At 42.9% G+C, this 24,196-nt stretch overlaps 6 protein-coding genes across 6 annotated transcripts; 5 read left to right on the top strand and 1 right to left on the bottom strand.

Annotated features, from left to right (window-relative positions):
* The first annotated feature begins 566 nt into the window (after positions 1–566).
* LOC136351607 (BTB/POZ and MATH domain-containing protein 3-like) lies at positions 567–4,174 on the top strand. The gene is made up of 2 exons (XM_066303795.1): positions 567–578; positions 3,623–4,174. Exons 1-2 carry the CDS (start codon positions 567–569, stop codon positions 4,172–4,174), a joined length of 564 nt encoding a protein of 187 aa, XP_066159892.1.
* Positions 4,175–5,848: 1,674 nt separating this feature from the next.
* On the top strand, positions 5,849–6,640 carry LOC136351360 (uncharacterized). Its single transcript, XM_066303361.1, has one exon. It carries the CDS (start codon positions 5,849–5,851, stop codon positions 6,638–6,640), a length of 792 nt encoding a protein of 263 aa, XP_066159458.1.
* Positions 6,641–10,925: 4,285 nt separating this feature from the next.
* On the top strand, positions 10,926–11,840 carry LOC107276392 (BTB/POZ and MATH domain-containing protein 2). Its single transcript, XM_026020017.1, has one exon. It carries the CDS (start codon positions 10,926–10,928, stop codon positions 11,838–11,840), a length of 915 nt encoding a protein of 304 aa, XP_025875802.1.
* Positions 11,841–14,685: 2,845 nt separating this feature from the next.
* On the bottom strand, positions 14,686–18,849 carry LOC4346081 (mediator of RNA polymerase II transcription subunit 15a). Its single transcript, XM_015795063.3, has 4 exons — positions 18,547–18,849; positions 17,474–17,585; positions 16,527–16,635; positions 14,686–14,947 (listed from the first exon to the last, which is right to left on the bottom strand). The coding sequence occupies exons 1-4, from the start codon at positions 18,804–18,806 to the stop codon at positions 14,886–14,888; spliced, it is 543 nt and encodes a 180-aa protein (XP_015650549.1). The 5' UTR covers positions 18,807–18,849; the 3' UTR covers positions 14,686–14,885.
* Positions 18,850–19,982: 1,133 nt separating this feature from the next.
* LOC107281970 (BTB/POZ and MATH domain-containing protein 1) lies at positions 19,983–20,709 on the top strand. Its single transcript, XM_015793859.3, has 2 exons — positions 19,983–20,082; positions 20,165–20,709. The coding sequence occupies exons 1-2, from the start codon at positions 19,983–19,985 to the stop codon at positions 20,707–20,709; spliced, it is 645 nt and encodes a 214-aa protein (XP_015649345.1).
* Positions 20,710–22,223: 1,514 nt separating this feature from the next.
* On the top strand, positions 22,224–23,309 carry LOC107275830 (BTB/POZ and MATH domain-containing protein 1). The gene has a single exon (XM_066303360.1). The coding sequence runs from the start codon at positions 22,224–22,226 to the stop codon at positions 23,307–23,309; it is 1,086 nt and encodes a 361-aa protein (XP_066159457.1).
* The last annotated feature ends 887 nt before the right edge of the window (positions 23,310–24,196 follow it).

The raw sequence follows: 24,196 nt of genomic DNA, 5'->3' as shown, positions 1-24,196 counted from the left end.
TCACATCTTACGAACGCGTCGCCTAACACATGCTCTAAGAGACGGAAACCAATGGTACATCCTTGATCTCACCAAAGTAATATTGAAGGTCTACTCGCATGTGCGTAATATTGGTGGACACCAAAATTTAATCCTTGTGGGTGAAGTCATGCACTCACAAGTCACAACTCCACCACTACACCACCTCTGCTTCCCCAAAATTTTGGTTGTGGTAGTTTTTGGCTAAATATACATTAGAAAAAAATTACACATGCCCACCACACGAGCTGCCCACCCGGCATGGAATGGTCAATAGCTCGCCGGCGACGACCACCACACGAGCTGCCCTCCCACTGCAGCACCGAGCTCAACTCAATGTAGCGGCGAACTTCGGCCGAGCGAGGTGAGTACCAGAAACCGGCGCCGGAGACCCGTCGTGTTTGCTCGCCGCCGCTTGCTCCCCTGCTGCTGCTTACGTCACCGCCGCCGCTTGCTCCCTTGCTGCTGTTGCTACTTGCTCACCGAAAGAGGAGAGGGGGGGGGGGGGGTCGGGGGGCTTGTTTCTTGTTGTTGTTGGTCAGTTAGAGATGAGGCCCAAAGTAAGGGAAAAAGAAATTAAGATGAGATCGATAGGATCTAACAGATGGGAAGGATGAACAGGAGAGAGAGGAGAAGAGATGAAGGAAGAAGAAATGGGCAATTTGGTCCATACGAAAATATGTTAGTTAAAAAAGGATTCAAATAGCTTATCAAGTGTATAGGATAGCATGAATCTGATTTTAGAAGAGTTTTAATGACATCGTTCCAATTAGACGAATTATAATGGTATTTTTTAAAACAGTCAAATTTATAATATGGCATGAATCCAATTAACCCTAAACATATAATACTGTTAACAGTGAAATTTGGTAAGCCCGGAGTAGTCATCGGCTTAGAGTCAGCATCGGCTTCGAAGTCTTGAGATTAGCCGATGAGAGTTGTCAAGTCGTCAATTGTCGGATTCTTACTATATTCGGTTAAGGAAATTGATCTACTAAAGGAAGCTTATCTAGAAGAAACCGAGTTCAAAGAGAATGTGGCATGGCAAGTTATCTATTAATTAGGAATAGTTTGTTAGTTTCCTTTTATCTTTAGTAAAGTGTGTTTAGTGTCCTATAAGGACTTTATCTTTTCCTTTTATCTTTAGGAAAGTTTATTTCTTGTCCGACAAGGACTTGTATCAACCCATGGGTATAAATATGTACACCTGGGATCTATGTAATCTTCTTCACGATCAATACAATTCCGCACATCGCCACCTTTTACCTTTTCTACTTTATTTTATCGTCCGGCGGGACTTGGCACCCGACGCGAGGCTGCATCGTCTTCGATCTCCGGCGAAGGGATAAGTCCAATGTTCCATCGGTCCAAGCAATTGTATCATCTACGTCGGCGTCGTTCAAGGCTACATCAGTACATTCGACCTCTTGGATTACTCTGCTTTGGATAATATATTTGCCTACCTATTTATCATATGTCTCTGTTAATCTAGTCTTAGCATATCAATTTAGCTCTATCGGCTGCTTCTCGTTTTAGGGTTTCTGCTGGTATCGGCTAAATTGCGTTGCTAGATTAGATTAGCTTAGACATCTACCACCCTGAAAACTCAGTCAACGGCTTGATTGTCTAGATATTATGTTTCTTTTCATACTTAGTGCTGCATCAGTTAAGTTTGATCTACTAAGTCGTGCTTAGAACCATAATCTCTAGCTTGCTTCTTGATTGTCAATAAGGGTTTCATCGGGGTTTCAGCCGGTGAGTTATCTGGACGTTGCATCAGCTCATAAGGATTGCATATACATATAAGTTAGATTTAGCCGATGACAACAAAGGTTTCACTGTTTAATCTAATCTTGTGGATTTCATGACATCGGACCTCCAGCCGATGTGTGCTTTAACCTTTGGATCGATGCTTATTCTATCATATCAATGCTAGCCGATTGGTTTATACTGGATTATATTGTTATTTTATTACATCATCATCATCATCTGATTGCCTTTATATCATTATCTACATTGGACATATAGCCGATTGCTTAAACCCTATCGCTATCGGCTATTATCGGCTATCGGCTGGAACTACTCCATCGGCTTGTCAGCCGATAGGCTGTTTTATCTACTGTTTACATATCTTGTCAGTTGCAGGATCAAACTGACTGGCACGCCCGCATCTCATTATATTTGGACCTGCACTGGAGCTAAGCAGATCTCCCAGGCCAGTGTGTTCGATTTTTTCGTTAACAAATACACAATTAATAACTGGTCCCACTTGTCATACACACATGTATCTTGTAGTCTGTGCTGCAACTGGCTACAAATATGTAGTCTATTGCTTTTCTCTCTTCTCTTTTATCTTCTCGAAATGTATTTATAGCTGGCTTATAGTCTGCTGTTGTAACTGCTCCGTACTAGGGATGAAAATGATACGAAATCGGATGGAAACTACCTTTATCTTTTCGTTTTCATATTTTTTACGGAATCGGAATCGGAAACCCCAGATACGAAAACGGAATCAAATATTGTCGAAACCAAAAACGGACCGGTGCTGATACGGTAACAAAAATTTATCGAAATACAAGTCTCAAACTAAGCTTTAAACTATGTCAAATCCAATTCTCAAATTTCAAATTTCAACATTACATCACAAAGCACAATCATGTCAAGTCCAATTCTCAAGTTTGAATTGGGTGTATTGGGTTGGGCTGAATTGAGTGACTTAGACACACTTTCATTCATTTCGGTGGTCTTACATGCCAGCCTCAAAAGTATCGATTAAAGCTAGTGGACGACGGAAAAATGTTAAATTATCAAATTTCTCGGTAGCCGCTCACGCCAGTGGCGGAGCTAGACATAAAATCAAGGGACCACCTATACATTTGTCGACAAATTTTCTACTAAAAATTTGACAGATGTAATTATAGTACAATCGTAGTGTAATTACAATGTAACTTGTATGTAATTACACTGTAACTTGCATGTAACTACAGTGTAACTTGTATGTAAGTTTCACGTAATTTTGAATCGTTAGATCTATTACAAGATTTGTTCTATGGAGGAAGAAAAAAATCACATCACACACATATATGAAAGAATTTGTTCCCACGACCTCTATTTTACTGAAATAACATGTTACCGAGAGATTCTTGAAAGTTACATACAAGTTACATTATAGTTACAGTGTAATTACATGCAAGTTACAGTGTAATTACACTACGATTGTACTGTAATTACATCTGACAAATATTAGGGGGAGAAATTTGATGACAAATATCTAGCAAAATCGTAAAATCAAAGGGGGGCCAGCCGGCTTTTGACAGTTCAAAAGATTGGCAATTTCTCCTTTTTTTTTCATGCATTGGCAATACATAAAAGCGAATAGTTTGCAAAAGTGGACAATATACTTACATGTTCATTTAAACTTCACGGCACGAGTCTTCACTGTATTGAAATCGCTGCTATGGGCCAGCCGGATTGAATTGGGCCATACGGTGGCCTGTTGGACCTGGGTACCATATATAGGGGTAATTAAAAAAAAATTTATTGGGAGGCGCCATGGCCCCTGCCACCCCCCTTAGTTCCGCCACTAGCTCACGCTATCATCCAGATCCAGCAGTGCCCACCCAACGCCCGACTCCATGGCGTCTCCTTCGTCGTCGGCGGAGAGACGTTCCCTGCGCACCGTGCCGTGCTCGCCGCTCGCTCACCGGTGTTCCGCGCAGAGCTTCTCGGACCCATGGCGGAAGCCAAGATGTCACGCATAACCATACACGACGTCGAGCCGGTGACGTTCAGAGCCATGCTTCGGTTCATCTACACCGACGAACTCGAGGAGAAGGACTCCATGGCAACCGATTTGCTCCAGAATTTGGTCGCGGTCGCGGATAGGTATGATCTAAGCAGGTTGAAGCTGATGTGTGCGCAGAAGCTGTGGGAGAAAGTATCGGTGGAAAATGTCGCGACAATGCTGATCTACGCCGAGATGCACGGCTGCCCGGAGCTGAAGACGAGTTGCCTCGACTTCTTTGTGCAGGAGGAGAACTTCAAGGTGGCCGTGCTGAATGAGGGTTATGCTCAGTTGGTTCAGCATTTTCCATCCGTTATTGATGAAATTAAAGGTTTGTTGGGAGCTAAAACAATGCAATGGAGTGAAAATTGATGTGGTATCTATTGAGTTTAAGCTTGTTACAATGTCTATGAATAGTACTACTCCAGTTACTTGTATCCGTATTACTTCTTCTGTCCCAAAATATAAGCATTTTTTTGACTTCGATAGGGTCTTCGAGATACTACTTTGACTAATAATATCTATAAAACTAAGATGTTTTATTTTAAATAAAAAGAGTTGCGCATTATGATAGTTTGGTTAACGATAACTCTAATAACACCAATTTTACATGATTGATCATTTTTATTTTTATTTTGCTATTAATAGTTAAAGTTAAAAATATTTGACTTGATACTATACTAAAAATATTTATATTTTAGGACGGAGGGAGTATCTTATAAAACTCAGAAAAGTTTGACAGCATGTTCTATAAAACATCGTACTCTAGGCAGCTAGCTGTTGTTTTAGCTATCTCAATTCTCAACTACTCCATTCTTCCCAAATTGATCATCATATAATATCATATAATGGAATTTAAAATTTCTCAAATTGATCATCGTATAACCGCACGGACACACATTTCATCCGAATACAATTAATGCAGCATGGAATAATATGTGCATGCTAAGGTATAATTGGCATGGTGTTTTAATCGATGCATGGATTTTAGAGCAAGTTTAATAGTACAGCCAACTACTAGCTCCAAATCATCTATAGCCAATATAATAGCCAATTCATATAATAGTTGCTTACTATACTATTAATACCCGGTCCTACATGTCATACACACATTTCATCTTGGAGTCCGTGCTGCAGCTGGCTACAGATCTGTAGCCCGCTGCTCTTCTCTCTCTTCCTTTATCTCTTTAAAATATGTTTATAGCTGGCTTATAGTCTGCTATTGTACCTGCTCTTAAGAGAAAATGTGCATGGTCTCTTGATTGATGTGATTTAAATTATCCTTGGTGTTGGTGTATAAACATATATGATGATTAATTTGGAAAGGAGCCACGTGGGTGAAAGCGGGGCGAGTTCCCTTGCGGTAGTTCATCTATTCGGGAGACGTGTCCTAACCCATTTGTTTTGCCCTTGTAAAAGTCTTAAGTATTTTTACCACTAACTTTGTTGTATCAATATATATGAGATACAACTTTTATCCTCTTTTTTTTCTTAAAAAAAGTAGTTTCAAAATATAAGTAACTTTTGAATTTTAGGCACGACCCTTTTAATATTTTTAGTGGTAAAGATGAATATTTTTATGTACAAGCTGGGTTTTTCCTAGGCAGGCCTGTAGGTGGACCAGGCGGCCTCGTAGATGAGAGCAAGGCTAATAATATAGTCGACGTGTTGGCTATAAGGTTCTTTATAGCCTTCTCTTAGCATACCCATATAATAGTTAGCTCTTTATAATTAATATATGGCCAACTTGTCTCTCTCACAGAATTTTTTGGTTCTTGTGTCCAAGCCGGCTGTAAGTTTACAACCCGTTTTTCCTCTCTCTCCTCTCTTCTCTCCTCCACCTCAGCATTTAGCCGGCTTATAGCCTAATATTATACTTGCTCTGAATCTGCGTACTGAAGTATGGCCGGCCGTTGCAGCGCCAGATTTAATGCAGCGGCTGAACCGAAGAGACGAGGCTCAGGTGATCGAAGAGCTCAGCGCAAACCCAGAGAGATCACAGCTGCAGTAACAATAACGCGGGAAATCAAACTGCTACTCATTTTGATGACAAACAAGGAGAATTACTGCTACTCGAAACTCGAGGAGTTCGATCACACTGTACTGATCACTTTGATCAGTGTATATAATCAGGATTATGGGAGTTGGATACTGTTCGAATCGATAGATAGATACATCTCCGACTCAATCCCTCTCGCGATTGCGTTCTGGTTTGCAGCTCCATATGCTGGCATGCCGGACTCTGGTTCTCTCGAGCTCATACTAGATTACGAGGCGACCAACCACTGTGCCATCCTCGTCGACGGCGAGACGTTCCCCGCTCACCGTGCCGTGCTCGCTGCCCGCTCGCCGGTGTTCCGGGCGGAGCTCCTTGGCTCCATGGCGGAGGCGAAGATGTCGTGTATCACTCTGCACGACATCGAGCCTGTGACGTTCAGAGCTCTACTTCGGTTCGTCTACACCGACGAGTTGCCTGCAGACGACGGCGGCGAGCTCAATACGACAGCAATGGCGACCGAGAGGAAGAAGGGAGGAGGCTGCCTACTGATGGGGAGAAGGGCGGGGAGCGGCAACCATCAGGCTGGGAAGCTAGCGAGCGTGCGCGGAGAGGGAGGAGGCGGGGAGGCCGATGAGCAGGACGGAGAGCCGACGAGCGGGACGGGGCGAGGAGGCCGACGAGCGGGATGGGGAGGCCGGCGAGCACGCGAGGAGAGGGAGAAGGTGGGGAAAGGGGCGGAGGGCGATAGCCATCGGGCGGGGAGGCCAATGAGCTTGCGTGGAGAGGGAGGAGGCGGGGAGGCCCTCAGCCCGTCGATCTCCCTATCCTGGTGGCCTTGACTCCCCACGTCTTCGCCCACGACGCCGCCGGTAGTCTCCATCCTCACAGCGACGCTGCCGGTTTCAGTCATACTACTTTTGCCACACCCTCGGTGAGCACCCATGCACAAAGCCTCTTTGAAATTGCTAATTAGCGCGTATGCGCCATCAGACTAACTCGCGCGCGTTTCTAGCCCATACTCATACGCGACCCACACACTCGCGCTTACCCCATCGCTTCCTTTTTTTACGCTTCTTCTGGCGATTGTTATTTTGGGTAAATCTTTCCTTTTTTTTCTCCACATGCGTGATTCTTTTTAGGATATTTTATAAATTAAATCTTTACCTCCCATTTCACTTGAGAATTTTGAATTTGAATTGATTTTTTTTAAAATTTAAGTTGAATGTTTTGAATTTTAAGATGAAAGTTTTCAAATTTAAATTGAATATTTTGAATTTTGAGGCAAAAGTTTTAAAATTTGAGTTAAAAGTTTTTAAATATTGACTTAAACTTTTTTTAAGTTTGAGTTGAAAGTTTTCAGATCCGAGTTGAAAGTTTCAAATATTGATTTGAAAGTTTCAAATCTTGATTTGAATAAAGTTTTCAAGTCTATATTGAAAATTTTCAAATCCAAGTTGAAAATTTTCAAATCCAAGTTGAAAGTTTTCAAATCTGAGTTTAAAGTTTTTAAATCTTGACTTGAGAATTTACAAATTTGAGTTGAAAATTTCAAAAAAAATTGAGTTGAAAGTTTCAAATCTTGACTTACAAGTTTTCAAACATAAGTTGAAAGTTTTAAATCTTCAATTTAAAAGTTTGTTGCAGTTAAATTTTCGTACCTATCCCAATTTGTCGTGTCCTAAATAAAAGGAATAAAATGTGTGGGCAGTTATTTTTTCAAATAAAAAAGAAAAGAAAAAAGAAAAGAAAAGAAAAGCGAGAACGCTACCCGTACTACCCGTACCGCCGATCCCGCGCGCGAGTTAATCTCCCCACGTGCACGCGTGGGATAGGAGGCCCCCATCCTCTTTCTCATATCTCCCGAGCACACCGGTGGTCGAGCTCGATGACGTTGCGGCCGTCGCCTAGCACCTCCCCACCAGCCATCGGCCGCCGCTCCGCTAGAGAGCTAGACAGAGATGGGGAAGAGGGTGAGAGAGGAAGAAGCCGGCGTGTTGTATCAGTGACATGCGGAGGGACCTGTTGCATCTGGTATTGCAGTTCAGGGAGGAAAATTGAACTCGGTGTAAAGTTAAGGGACCCAAATGAACTTATTCCTTTATATGAGGTTGTGCGTGTTGTCCATGGGCCTGGACGTGCAAAGCTGGGCTTCTCCTAGACAGGCCCGTAGACGGACCAAGGCCTGGTAGATGCCCCCTGGACCACGTCTGGTTTGCACGCCGGGCGAACAAGCGCGCGAGCTGAACCGAAGAGACGAGCATCGGGTCAAGGTGATCGAAGAGTTCAGCACAAACCTAGACATCACACAGATGCAGTACTAGTAAAACAATGATCTTGTTGTATAGCAGCGCTGCTAGTCATTTTGATGAATAAGAATGAGAATTACTGCTACTCGAAACTCGAGGAGTTCCATATCTCAGTGCTGATCAATTTTCTTTTTCGAGGTGGAGTAAATCACTGCTGATCACTTGATCAGTATAAGTATAAGGGCAAGTTTTATAATAGATGTGGTGGTCACCTCCAATTTTATCCACATCATCCATTCAAAAAATTAAAATTAACTTATATAAATGCATTGCATTTAATACACTAGTCCCAATACACTTGCCACCAATCAGCCCTCTTATTTTCTCTTGTTCTTTGAAATTTGTGTGGAGGTTGCCCCTTGCATGAGGGATGGCTCCTCCCCTCTCTTCTCTTCTCTCCTCCACATCATTATTTAAGCATACATGGCACTTTGGAGTTTGTGCTTAGAACCTTAGGGCAAGTACTATAGGCATTTAAGCACAATCACCTAGATGCCACCTAATTTTAAATGATGATGTGGAGGAGAGAGTAGATGAGAGAGAGGATGAGCCACCCCTCATGCAAGGGGTAACCTCTTCATAAACTTCAAGGAGGAAGGAGAAAAGAGTGAGGTTGATTGGATAAGAGTGAATAAAATAAATATTTATGTTGCATTGAGACTAGTATGTGAGCTGCCCTTAATAAATTAGTTGATGATGTGGACAATATTAGATGTGATAGTCACCTCTAACATAAAACTTGCCCTTATAGTACTTGCCCTAAAGCCATCAGGATTATTGTTCGATGCTTCAATAGATACATCTCCATTAATATTTGTGATGAATAATTGGCTTTACAAAAGATTTAATCAATAAATTGGTTTGAAAATATGTATGAATGTTGGTGTGAATGCGTGGGACTAATGTGGGTCAGGTTGTGATATCTGTGCTTAGAAACAGTTGTTTTGTCTGATTATGTGCAGGTGACCTGAGGTCAGCCTTGGTCAATGGTGAGGACCGGAACTATACTCAGGGAGGAGCAGATTAGGTCTAGTGCTGTTGAGATACCATGTGAGAAGGTGACTAGAGTCAGTATTCTTAGAGATCAACTTCGGTTAACGCTGGGGACCGGGACTAGACTCAGGGAGGAGTTGAGATCCAGACGGTCAAAGATACCGGATAACGAAGTTGGATACGAGATGGCACACCATGGATGGACATCGTGTGGGAGAGATCTTCGCAACAGGTTTCACAAGGTGTGCATATAAGCGTCGGTGTTCGTGAAGGAGATTGAAAGAAATTGGAGTGGAGTATATATTTTTTTTGAAACACAGTACAAACGCAGGCGCTCACAACGTGCGCACACTCACCCCCATGAACGCACACACGCACACCCTACCCCTATGAGCACCTCGCTGTCGACGGGTACGTCGCCTACCACTGAAAGAATAATTAGCCGTAAATGCGAGCACCCGTGTCAAATCTAGGATTTGAACTCGGGTGGGCTAGTTCCACCACAAGGAACCTAACCAGTTGAGCTATGCTCACTTCACTGGAGTGGAGTATATATGATGCTACAGTACGGCGAGGTACTGTTGGAGCATGCATATACTCCCTCCGTTTTTTAATAGATGACGTCGTTGACTTTTTCTCACATGTTTGACCATTCGTCTTATTCAAAAAATTTACGTAATTATAATTTATTTTGTTATGAGTTGTTTTATCACTCAGTACTTTAAGTGTGATTTATATCTTATACATTTGCATAAAATTTTTGAATAAGACGAATGGTCAAACATGTGAGAAAAAGTTAATGGCGTCATCTATTATAAAACGGAGGTAGTATATGTCAAGTACATGGTTGCTACAGTACACTATGAACTGTAGCGGTACACTGTAGCATACATGTGTCGTGTGTGCTGTGGATGTCGGCCTGGATGGTTGGGCTGGCTTGGATTGCTGGCGGCCCACGTTGGTATGAGATGCGGTGGGCTGCAGGGCAGCCTAGGTGGCCCACGTCGAGAGGCAGCAAGGCATCGGCCCAGCTGGCCTGTGCGGCTGGAGAGGAAGCAGCCGTGCGCAGGTGACCGAGCAGGAGACAGAGAAGGAAGTCCGACTCGGTGTGATTGTTTGTGGCCGGTGCGGCTGCAGTTTTGTTAAATTGTAAAAGGTTTGGAAATTGAGGTATTGAGTCCTAGAGTTTTTTTTTATAAATAAATGAGGGGTTGAGACTAAATGGATATTGACTTTTTGGTAGAGAAAAGTTAGGGTTTACTTCGAGGTTTCAATCCTAGTTCGTGAGTTGAGAGAGGAGTACCTTAGGTGCACTTTGTAAACATATATTGATGCAATAAAGTTGATATACTTTTAAGTGTTTCGTCGATACGTGTTTTTCTGGATCCCAACGGTTTGACCGGAGGCGATTCATTGGTCTAACCGGCGGGCGGTCACATCGGCGGCTCAACCAGCGGCAGTGGCAGGGAGGCGGTTCAACCAGCGACCAGGCGGTGGTTAGACCGGCGGCGTGCGAGCGGTCCGACCAGCAGCGATAGAACTACATCAAGTTCTCCATTGATTTGAGGGTAACTTTTATTTCCGCTAAAAGTTTTTGGGTTTTTGGTTTTATCAACTATTCACCCTTCTCTAGTAGGCTTGGTTACTCGTGTTCGATCCTACACTCCGTACTCTCTCGAGTGCGTTCTGGTTTCAGCTGCATCGTCTGCGTAGACATGCCGGACTCCGGTTTTCTCGAGTTCAAACTAGATTATGCGGCGGCCAACAAGAACTGTGCCATCGGCGACATCGTCCGCTCTGATGTCTTTCCTGCCGGAGGACACGCATGGAGGATAAGGTGCTACCCGAGTGGTATAGTAAAGAAGATAACGGTGAGTACCTCTCGCTCTTCCTCGAGCTGGTCCGCGAATCCACTTCCAACAATGTCAGGGCCATTTTTGACGCCTTCTTGGTGGAAAAAGACGACGAGCCATCTTCCACCCACGCAGACAGGGGCGTGCATGTTCACCCAACCAATGGCTATACCGCATGGGGATGGCCACAGTTCGTGAAGCGAAGCGATCTCGAGTCGTCGTCGTCGTCGTACGTGGTGGATGGCAAGGTCAGAATCATGTGTGTGGTCATCGTCATACGAGACAACACCGTGCCCGTGCCACCGTCTGACATTGGTGCCCATCTCGGTGGCCTGCTGGACCGCGGGGAAGGGACGGATGTCTCCTTCCTCGTCGACGGCGAGACGTTCCCGGCTCACCGTGCCGTGCTCGCCGCCCGCTCGCCGGTGTTCCGTGCCGAGCTCCTTGGTTCCATGGCGGAGTCCAAGATGTCCTCCATCACTTTACACGACATCGAGCCTTTGACGTTCAGAGCTCTACTTCGGTTCATCTACACCGACAAGTTGCCTGCCGACGACGGCGGTGATCAGCTCAAGATGGCAGCAATGGCGACCGATGAGCTATTCCAGAAATTGCTTGCAGCTGCTGATAGGTATGATTTGAGCAGGTTAAAGTTGATGTGTGCGCAGAAGCTATGGGAGGCAGTGTCAGTGGACACGGTTGCGACGACATTGATCCACGCTGAGATGCATGGTTGCCCAGAGCTGAAGAGTAGCTGTCTTGACTTCTTCGTGCAGGACAAGAACTTCAAGGAGACCGTGCTAACTGAGGGCTATGTGCAATTGGTGCAGCGTTTTCCCTCGATTAAGGATGAGATCAGAGGTTTGCTGAGAGCTAAATCAATGTAATGGAGTGATATTTTGTCTGGCCGTTCAAATTTGCCTTTTTCAGGACCTGTACTGTCAGGCTCTAGTTTTCTCATTTTATTTCTACTCAAATTAATAGTCCATTCCTCGATATCCACATTGATGGCAATCGACATGTCTCTTTGTGATCAAAGTTTGGAGTTTGTATGAATTAAGAATATCATTACTTTTTACCAGAAATACTCAAAGTTCATTACATTTAAATAATTTATCAAACAAAGAAAATAATATTTTTATATGAGGAATTTTACAGTCCTTGAGAAAGTACTTTGAGGTACCTAAATTTTACATTAAAATTTTTGGTACCTTGAGATACTTAGTACCTAGAGGTACCAAATAAAAACAAAATGTGGGGTCCACATGTTGGTCAAACAAAAGGAAAAAAATAGTGGGACCCACATGTTAATGGGTCCCACCCTCCTCTCTATCTCCACCACGTCCTTCTCCCTTCTCCCTCCCGGCCATCTTTTAATCCTCGAGCTCCCTCGCCGCCTGACAAGGTCGCACCGAAAGGAAGAAGGGCGGAGGCTGCCTGCTAGCGGGGAGAAGGGCGAGGCGCGGCAACCATCGGGTTGGGAAGCTGGCGAGCATGCGCGGAGAGAGGGAGGAGGCGGGGAGGCCGATGAATGGGACGGGGAGGCCGGCGAGGGGGCGAGGAGGCCGACGAGTGGGATGGGGAGGCCGGCGAGCATGCGAGGAGAGGGAGAAGGCGGGGAAAAGGGCGGAGGGTGATAGCCATCGGGTGGGGAGGCCGATGAACGGGACGGGGAGGTCGGCGTGCGCGCGAGGAGAGGGAGAAGGCGGGGAAAAGGGTGGAGGGCGACAGCCATCGTTGCACGGAGGGGGAGGAGGCGGGGAGGCCCTCAGCGCGTCGATCCTGGTGGCCTCAACTCCCCGCGTCTTCACCCGCGACGCCGCCGGTAGTCTCCATCCTGACAACAGCGACGCTGCCGGTGTCCATCCTACTGCTTCTGCCACACCCTTGGTGAGCACCCATGCACACAACCTCTTCAAAATTGCTAATTAGCGCGTATGCGCCATCAGACTAACTCGTGCACGTTTCTGGCCCATACTCGTACGTGGCCCTTATTTTTTTGGAAGTTTTTTTAGCCCTTCTTTTTTGTTTTCGTCTTTTTTAGGGAGTCGGACTTTAATTTGTTTTTTGCCTTTTTATTTATTTTATTGGGAAAACTATTGACGTTGGACGACAGAAACACTACGAATTTTTTAAGGAGGTAAAAGGGTAAAGATAAAGATCTACTAATCAAAATTTATAAAATTTTTACATAACTATGTAAACAACATACATATACCTAGGTGCCGTAGAAAATACTATCCCCTGGGAGACTTTCTACTATGCTTGGCATACATTAGAGCCATTGATTGCTCTTAATCTAACGAACTAAGGGTGTGTTTAGTTCCACGCCAAAATTGGAAGTTTGACTAAAATTGAAAGTTTGAAGAAAAAAAATAGAAGTTTATGTGAGTAGGAAAGTTTTGATGTGATGGAAAAGTTGGAAGTTTGAAGAAAAAGTTAGGAACTAAACCCAGCCTAAGATAATTGTCTCTTATCATCACTTTGAATCATCGTATAGTTAAGGACCAATCAGTACATATTCTAGGGTTTGTTAACTATTTCTTCGTTGTTATGATCACCTTATAGTAGCGCATGATTTTACTGGGGTATTTAAAATCATTTCATTCGGAGTTTGAAGAAAATTAAGAAGCGAGCTTGGGTTAGGACTGAGTGATTTACTTCCATCCTAGTTACCGATGATGGTGAAGGAAGATGGATTATATCGATGAAGTGATTGTGTATTGCCAATGGGCTAGACTATGATGCTAGTCTTTGATTAACAAAAAAAGATAATGGGTGCTAGAAAGCTATGTGTAGCTTTGGTCTTTGGGCTGCTGGCAGCAGACGTGATGGTGTGAGCCTTGCTTTGCTTTTCTACATTGCATGGCTGATCTATCCTCTAATAGAACAAGCATATTGAAGGGGTCGTTTGTTTTGATGTTGGTGCCCAAAAGCTTTGAATCTGACCACGCAAGGGTTCGTGGCCAGCAACAACCGAAAGGTGTGTTTGCTATCAGGATCAGCAATCATCCCCGAGAAGGCTAAATGGCTGTCGAATGATTTTTAATAGCTAAATCATTCATGTTTTAATATATTCAGAACTGTTGTTTTATTGTAGTAAAATGTTTCATGAGGTGATTTGATTATGATTCATATTTTTAAAAGATTAAAATATTTTTGATTTACTTGGTGAAACAACGCCTAATTGGCTTCAAAATCTACATGATGGAAGCCTAAAAAAATCATGTGAATCCCATATAGACTCTTTCTCGATGTACTCGGATTTGTTTTACGTTTCAATATATTCGGAACCGTTGTTTCATACGTTGTAGTAAAATATATCATAGGGTGATTTGATTTTGTACAGCTTTTTAAAAGATTGAAACATTTTCGATCTACTTGGTGAAACACTGCATGATGGAAGTCTAAAAAATCATGCAAATCCCACATAGACAGTCCCATTACTTAATTACTTAATTAGGTTCGAGTGATCAACAAGTTTGGAGGTTTTAACTTGCAGGCATTTTGCCTTAATTTACTTGCTTGAGCATTATCCGGTACAAGCTAAGGGCTTGTTTAGTTGGCAAAAATTTTGCCCCTGCATGTCACATCCAAGGCCGGTCCTGACATTTGAGAGGCCCTAGGAGAACTCGACACTATGGGCCCTTAAGGCATTAAGGCTAAATATTTTTTACTTCTAATACATATACTCTATAAAGCACATATACTATATAGTGACACAAATAAACATTTCTAACATGGTAAATAGTAAATCAAATAGTTTGCAAGTTGCAATACAACAATTTATTATCGATAAATAATATCGATAGTATAATTGACAACTAAAAAACACTATAGAAACAAAGTAGTATGAATACATTAATAGGAGACCACAAACATCCTATATCCCTTATAAAAAAGAGCTTCTTCACGTATTTCTTGAAGCGAAATCATTTCTTTTGTGAACCGATTAATTGATCTCCCCGTTTTCTTTTGTTTCTTTTCTGAGCACCTGACAAATGTTTTTTTGGTAACATTGTAACACCTGAAATAGTAAATATATATATTGTAAAGTAAATTATACAGCAATAACCATGAAAATTATAGCCTAACTAACCTAATTTTTCGAGTGGAAAAATCATACAATGATGCCAAGCAAGAAACTTCGGTTTGTTGTTTGCCTAATTAACCTAAGTACCTAACTAACCTCAGTTTGCCAAGGGCTTATGGCCGGCAACACCGCAACAGGAGACTGCCAGACTGGAGACGGGGAGAGGCGTGTGAGGCTCAGAGAGGCTTGGGCGTTCAGGCGTTGGCGATTAGAGGATAGAGGCGGCCCTGGCGTGCCGGTGGCCAGCCGGCCACTCGGCCAGGCGCCCGGCGACCTGGCGCCATCGACGCGGAGAGCCGGAGAGGAGACACGTCGCGGTCGCGGAGTTAGGGAGTCACTCGTGGAAGCGGAATCGTGATTCGTGAGGAGAAAAACAGAAAACGAAGCGATCTAGCGATTAGCGAAGTGGCGTCGCGGCCTTCTGCATCCCTCCCTCCTGGCTTGCGCGTGGGCTGATGGCTGGGCTGGGCTGCTGGGGGAGGGGGGTTGGGGGTTGGTGATGGGCCCCCAGCCAGCCTAGGCCCAGGGCCGACCCTCACATCGGATATATGAACACATATTTGAAGTATTAGACGTAGTCTATAACTACATTGTCAAATCATGCCGCAATTAGGCTTAAAAGATTTGTCTCGCAATTTCCTGGCAAACTGTATAATTGTTTTTTTTTCTACATTTAATACTCTATGCATGTGTCTAAACATTCTATGTGACAACGTGAAAAATTTTGTTTGGTAACTAAACAGGCTCTAAAACGAGAGAGCACTGTTGTAATGTTGTACTACTCCGTCCAAAAAAAAAAGGCAAACTCTAGCTACGAATTTGGACACGCATGTCCAGGTTCGTAGCTAGAATTGGACTTTTTTTTTTTGACGGAGGGGTACTTCCCAGTATGGCAGAGCCCAAGCTTTGCCACTGACAGCATCCATCAGATGGTTTCCTATCATAAATGGGGTTGTCAACACACATGCATGGGTCACCATTAAATGCAATATAGTTACATCATAAATATATATATATATATAGACACACACTAGAAAAGATACCCGTGCGTTGCAACGGGTGAATACTATTTTAATCTTATTATTGTTATACGGTTTGGCTAGGGTAAAATTTACTGTGGGAATTCGCTTAGATATTTTTTTTCTAGAAAATCATGTGCTGCAATTAGGAGTTTGACATTCATCTCAAGTTAACATGCAAGTATTTTTAATGAGATTTCTTATACGACTCCTTTTGTATTTCTAAAAGTAAACGAACTTAAAATCCGACTCAACATGGATATGTATTTCCAAAAGCAAACGAATTTAAAAACCGGCTCAAACATGAATGACATACCAAAATACCAGCAAAAACATCTTCAATTTTTATAATAGTAGAGATAGAGATAAAAACTTAAGGTGAACAAAATATGGTACCACCAAATATCTTACTATTACTCCAGTATTTCAGAATCGGATATTGGATATACGTCATATGATACCTGAGCCAGGGGGATTTTGGTTTTGAATCACTTGGGCGTTTCCAGGACTCTGTTGAGTCTTTGTCTCCAAAGAGAGCATTTTTAGAGACAACTTCCGCAAGTAATCAGACTGGTAATGCAAAAGAATACAATGGTAAGATTTGGCTTTGTAATAAATAACTTGCCACCCTAAATCCTGGTGGTTAGCACAATTGAAACATATGCTTCGTTTTTTTATACTATGATTTAAATTATACAAATTCTTATCTATACAGCAAGCTACTTTGGCATGAATAAGCCTGATGAAGTATGAACAGGAGAACAATTGGAATATGGAGATTATGAAACCCTATACCCAGCCAAGGAAGCTCCTACAAAAATGTTTACCAAAATGAAGTACTAACACAAAAGGAAGGACTGGAGTAAACCATTGTTTGATGTTTCATCTCGGATAAAGGGAATATTTTACAGGTGATTTATACAAGCATGAACAGATGAAATGATGGGCTTACAGAACTCAAGGTACAACTCCTGTACTTTTAACATGGCCAATGAGAGAAACCAGTCTCATGGTAAAAATATTGTTTAGTTCTATAATTCATTATTACTAATTTACTATTGAGATATGTTATTAATGAAAAATGATGTGGGGACATCAACACCTCTAGCATAGGACTGAATCAGTCTTAGTCCCCGTATTAAGGCGCAAAGGAGATTTTCTACCGATAAAATGGAAGGAAAAAGTTTCAGCAGCCTTGGATAATCTGGTGGAGGTGTGAAATATTACCATCGGTTCAAAAAAAAAGTGGATACTTCATGGTGAAACTCTAACAAACTTCAAAATCAACAGACATATTTGCAAACATTTGAAGATCGATTTCTTCTACTAAGATCCCAAATGCCATGCTTGAGCCCCACAACTGAAAGATTGGATCAACCGGAGGAAGTTAGCAAGAGGCTAAGTGTACCCGGCTGGTGGCTCCAGTATAGATTTTCTCTTCAAATCGCACTGCTAACTTTTGAAGTTCATTCAGCCCCTCAGGCCCTGATACTGGTAGATGCTTCTTCAGAGTCTCCAGTCTGTACATAGATTGCAACAAGCAAGTAAATGACAAATATATCCCATGCAGAAAAAAAAAGAGAGAGATATATTGCTTTTGAGATGTTTTGTGCAAAAAAAAAATTGTCACCTAAGGCATAATGTGTCGGTCTACCATTTAAGATGTTGGACAAATGAGTGGGAAAATATGTAATGCAAACCACATATATAGTGGAAACTTGGAAACTACCGTTGGATTGGGAAATGGACGTCCGAGATTCGTCCACGTCACCATGAGTTAAAATTTAACTCGCAGATTCACTTATGAGTTAAAATTTTACTAGGAGTTAAATTTTAACTCATGGTGACGTGGGCGAATCTCGGACGTCCATTTCTCGATCCAACGGTAGTTCCAAGTTTCCACTACATATGTGGTTTGTACTACATATTTTCCCCAAATGAGTAGGCATCGCCCACGTTACGCGCTCAAATATCGGAATAATTAATTATTTGTCACTCTTACGAGGGGTGATAAATGATTTGCCACTGGATCCACATGTCATATACACATGAGGGCTCACATGTTATACACAGCGAGTGGCAGATAATTAATTGCCACATCTTAAAAGTGAAAAAAAAGTTAAATGTCCCTCAAATATCATACTACTAGTGGCTATGACCAAAAGTGGACATACATGATCCAACATAAAGAAGTAAAATAAACGAGAGAGGTAGGTGGTTTCTCCATCAAACAGTTTGCCTTGCCATCATAATCCCCTCGAAGGGAAGATCCATTTGAACATAAGGGAAGGGGTGCATCTTCCAGTCGAAGGTAAGCAAACCTCTATACTGTATGTATGTGTTTTTCTATGTAACTGTGTCCGATGAAATGTAAACAGAGTTCAATTGGATATCTAGACTAGGTGAACTAGACAAGAATGTCAAAGCTAATAAGAAACCGGAGGCATCTGAACATAGAAGGGAAGGGGGATGAGTAGATACATCTTGTTGACGATCCTGGTGCGTCCCTCAGACTGGAGCTGGGAGCGCCAGTCGCCGCCGGCGGGGGCGGGGGCGGGGGCGCTGAGATCGATGCCCCCAGCGGCGGCGGGGTCGGCCCCCTGGGTGGGCCTCCAGTTGCCGCCGCCGCCATCCATCCTCCTCTTCGTCTTCCTCTTCTTCTTCTTCGATTGCAATTTGCAAGCCAGCGAAGAAGCAGCAGCCGTGGAGCTGATCTGTAGCCGATTTGGTGAGATACCCATCGCCAGAGTCAACCATGACACAACGAAATTACTTAGCTGCCCTACCAACCACTAGGTACCCCGCGGCGGAACGACGTTAGTACCAACAGGCAACAGGTACCGATCAATCATTTCCATCCGATTAACCTTAATCAATGGCTGAGATTTGATACCTCCCCTCTCAAGTACTAAGCAAGTTTTAATAGTATAGCCCACTATTAACTCCAAATCATCATAGCCAATGTACTCCCTCCGTTTTATAATGTAAAGCATTCTACCATTGCTCACATCATTTAACATATATATAAATGTGGGCAATACTAGAATAACTCTCGTTATGAAACAGAGGAAGTAATAGCCGATTTATACAATAGCTACTTGCTATAATATTAATACCTAGTCTCACCTGTCATACACACATTACGTCTTGGATTTCATGCTACGCCTGATTACAAATCTGTAGCCCATTGTTCTTCTCTCTCTTCCTTTATCTCTTTAAAATATGTTTATAGCTGGCTTATAGCCTGCTATTGTACCTGCTCTAAGGCTGCGTTTGGCAGCTGGAGAAAGCATGCTGATCTACTAAATAGGGTGTTTTTTGCAAAAAAAAAATTCTATATGTAATTTGCTTTAGAAAATCTTATTAATCCATTTTTGAAGTTTGAAATAATTAATACTCAATTAATCTTGTACTAATGGCTTACCTCGTTTTGCATATCTTCTCAATCGTCTCTTTTCCCCTCATCTCAAACTCACCCTAAAACTCCTCTTCCTACGCTGAGTTTTCTCCAGCTCTTCCGCGCACATGCTTTTCAAACTGCTAAACGGTTTATAAAAATTTTTTATATGAAAGTTGCTTTAAAAATCATATTAATCTATTTTTTATATTTATTTTAGCTAATACTTAATTAGTCATACACTAAACGCTGCTCCGTTTTACGTGCGAAGCAGAGGGTTCCCAACCTCACTCCCTAACACAGCCCTAGTCACCTAGTCAGTCCCATCGATATGGGTCAGTGGTGATGCGCCTATGCATCTGAACTGGCCTAGATATATTTCCGTATAGGAAAGTGAATCGATCTACGGATCTCAAAAAACAGAAAAATGATACTCATAATTACTCATTAGTATATGTATACATTGCTTTTCGATCTATCTCCCCATCTCGCAGACTGTCCATCTGCCACCACCATGAACATGGCGCCGGCCTCCGGTTTTTTGGAGCTCAAACTAGATTATTCGGCGACCAACGCCTACGCCGTCGGCGACATGCTCACCTCCGACGTCTTCTCGGCCGGTGGGTTCACCTGGAGTGTAGACTATTACCCGCGTGGTTACGAGAAGGAGGGCAACAATGGTGATTACTTATCGCTCTTCCTAAAACGGCGGGGATGGGACGACGGACGTCTCCTTCGTCGTCGACGGCGAGAGGTTCGCCGCCCACCGTGCCGTGCTCGCCGCCCGGTCGCCGGTCTTCAGGGCGGAGCTGTTCGGCGTCATGTCCGAATCCACCTCGTCGTGCATAACGCTGAAAGATATCGACGCTGCAACGTTCAGAGCTCTACTCCGGTTCATCTACACCGACGACTTGCCGGCCGCAGACGCCGGCAAACTCAATCATCAGGGCTCCTCGATGGGCGCGTTCTTCCAGCATCTGCTCGCCATGGCTGACAGGTACGCGCTCGACAGGCTTAAGCTCATGTGTGGCCAGAGGCTGTTGCACAGCATGACGTCGGATTCAGTCGCCGGAATCTTGGCTTGCGCCGAGACATACGATTGCCCGGAGCTGAAGAACAAGTGCATCGACTTCTTTGCCGTCGAGGAGAATTTCAGGAGAGCCGTGTTCACCGATGGTTTTGCGATGCTGGTGCAGAAATTCCCGCTCATAGCTGCTGAGCTGAAGAAGAGGATTGTGAAACCGTAGCTGCATATATATCTTTTAGTCCTCTATCGCGTTCACTGCACTTGTGTTATGTTTTTTTTTTCTAAGTTATGTCTGGCTTTGAACTTGTTTTTTTTTATCATGTTTAATTATATTGGGGGTGTTATATGTACTAGCTGAATGCTCTTGCTTTTCATCAGAATTTGTCCAACTACTTCATCAGCTGATCTTGGGGTTTGTTGGAAGCTTCATGCATTTCTTTGGTTCCAAATATACCACCAGGCGCCTGGAATCGACCATATTATCAATTGGGTATTTTTATCATTCTTAAGATACTTAGAGATGCTATATATTCTAGGGAGACGACTCCGTGTCGGACGTCCGATATTCCACCAAATATCGGACGCCCGACTGTTTACGCGTCATCACACCACCTACGTATGCAATATGCAAAAAAAAAAAAAGAATCAGTCAGTCAAATGTTCCAATTAACTAACGAGTGAAATATCAAGTTATATAGGGTTAAAAAAAATCAGCAACTGAAACATTTAAAAAGTTTATGAAACATGGTGAAGATACACGTTAAAACATATCGCTATCACATATGAAACAACCAATGTTAATGGATTGAAATATATGTTTTTCTTTCATCAAAATATAATTATGCGATATCCTGTTGTAAAGATTTAATTACAAAGAATACAACGGTGTGATCGGATCGTAGATTGGATAATTAATTTAAGAGAAAAATCGTTTTGAAACTAGCTAAAATGCATGCATGTGGAGAGAGAGGAGAGACGCTGAAGACACATATTGAAACATGTATCTATCACGTATGAAACAAAAAGTGTTAATGGATTGAAACATATGATTATTTTTTATCGGAATATAATCATGCGACATTTTGTTGTAAAGATTTAATTACAACGAATACAACGGTGTGATCAGATTATAGATTAGATGAGTAATTTAAGAGAAAAATCGTTTTAAATATCGTTAAAGGTGCATGTTATATGGTTGGAGGTAGAGATATAGGCTTGGATATGTGTATGTGTGTCAGAGGCTGCCTGTCCGATTTTTGTCATTGCTTCGAACGTTCGATGAGAAGCATTTTCTATTTTCTAGTGTAAAATTTGATACCTCTAGATACTATAATAAGTTTCTTAAGGTACCAAAAATTATAGTGCAAAATTTAGGTATCTCAAGTATTTTCTAAAGGACTGCAAAATTCATCTTATCATGTTCATGTGCCGGGCATGTATCCGAATCCAATAAGACTACGACACAACAAATCGATCGACACATCCAAAAATCGATCGACACGACAAATCGATTTTCTTATTATGGAAATACCGAAATAGGAGTTTGTACTATCCAATAAGAAAATCGATCGACACATCCAAAATTAGAGAAAGAGATCACAATACATATATATAACTCATCACATCGGCATTATACGGTATACACATTGGCGTTCGTTCGATATCTATCTATCCTTCTCAGTCTTTCTGCTGAAATCACACGTACGTCTCATCTCAGCACACGATCGATCGAGCATGGCGCCGGCCTCCGGTTTCGTGGAGCTCAGACTGGATTACTCGGCGACGAACGCCTCTGCCATCGGCGATCCCATCAACTCCGACCTCTTCACCGCCGGAGGGCTAACCTGGAGGGTGAACTGCTACCCGCGCGGCGACAAGGCAGACAACAATGGCGACTACATCTCGCTCTACCTCGAGCTGATCAGCAAGTCCAAGAACATCAAGGCCATCTTCGACGCCTTCATGGTGGATGAACACGGCAACCCGTCCGATGGATCGAACAGGTTAGTGCAGGTCTACCCACCCGCGGGCTATCCCGCGTGGGGATGGCCACGATTCGTGAAGCGAAGCAATTTGTCATCGGTGTTCGTGGTGGATGGCAAGGTCAGGATCATGTGCGTCGTCGTCGTCCTGCGTGACGACGACGGAGACGGCGACGGCAACCGTGTGCCGCTGCCGTCGCCGGGGGTCACCGGCGGCCATCTCGACGGCGGCTTATTGCCGCTGCCGCCGCCGAACATCGGGGTCCATCTCGGCGGCCTGCTGGACAGCGAGGATGGTGCGGATGTCACCTTCGTCGTCGTCGGCGGCGGCGGCGAGAGGTTCGCCGCTCACCGTGCCGTGCTCGCCGCCCGGTCGCCGGTGTTCAGGACGGAGCTCTTTGGCTGCAAGTCCGAATCCACCTCGCCGTCGTCGTCGTGCATTACGCTGCAGGGAATCGAGCCGGCGATATTCAGAGCTCTGCTCCGATTCATCTACACGGACGAGTTGCCTGCAGACGCCGGCAAACTCCATCAGGGCTCCTCGTCGACGAACGTGTTCTTCAAGCACCTGCTCGCCATGGCCGACAGGTACGCGCTGGACAGGCTAAAGATCATGTGCGGACAGAGGTTGCTGGACAACATGACGCCGGATTCGGTCGCCGCGATCTTGGTTTGCGCCGAGATGTACAACTGCCCGGAGCTGAAGAACAAGTGCATCGATTTCTTTGCCGTCGAGGAGAATTTCAGGAAGGCCGTGTTCACCGATGGTTTTGCACTGCTCATGCAGAAATTCCCGGTCATTGTTGCTGAGCTGAAGAAGAGGGTTGAGAAATTGTAGCTGAAATATTTATATATCTTGTACTAGCTCTCTAGCTACCACGTTGACTGCTCTTCTGTTATGTTTTTTTTTTCTAAGTTTTGCGATCTCTTGATTTGAACTCGGGTGATTTTCACATACACCTGATGCAGACGGATCAAAGACCTGCATGTGAAAATATTTTTTAGCGGTATGAAAAAAAATCCTTTTTTATAGTGTATCAAAGATGCTCATATACCAAATTTTATATAAAAAATATGATATCTCCCGGTAATTCCCAAGTAGTACAAAATCACTCATACATTAGCTTATAAAATTATTAGCAACTAATAGTTGTGTGTATCGGGAAACTGTTTTAATCACCTAGGTGGATGTCCACCCGTTTATTGCATGTCATCTAAATGGTTATGAAAAAAAATTAAAATAATTAATAAGATAGATCAATATGTAATATACCACTTCATAAACATGCAAGTTAAAATTCAACTTCTATAAATTGTAACAATTAATTTTGTTATTTTTGTTATAACTAGCAAATATGCCCGTGTGTTGCACCGGGTGAATATCAAACAAACATGGATGCTTAAGATTGCTTTGTACTTATAACACATGTGCACAAAAATATTGAATTTGGAAGCGTACATATCAGAAAAATATGCAATTAATTAAATACAAATTTATTGACATATTTGGTATTTTTAAGTAGGTATGTGTATAATTAAATAAATTTACAAGTAAAGCAAATGTGAGAAATAAAATAACATGGTTAAATTTAATTTTATTAAATTCTCCATGATTAGTTACGCTCTTTAGAATTTTATTGGAATTTTTAGAGCTTAATTGTTAATTTTAATAATACAAACATCATTTAACAATTATTTAATTGGAAAAAGAAAGAAAATCCTTCA

The sequence above is a fragment of the Oryza sativa genome, chromosome 8, assembly GCF_034140825.1.
Source record: "Oryza sativa Japonica Group chromosome 8, ASM3414082v1".
NCBI classification, from domain to species: domain Eukaryota; kingdom Viridiplantae; phylum Streptophyta; class Magnoliopsida; order Poales; family Poaceae; genus Oryza; species Oryza sativa.
This window is presented reverse-complemented; position numbering and strand designations above follow the sequence as displayed.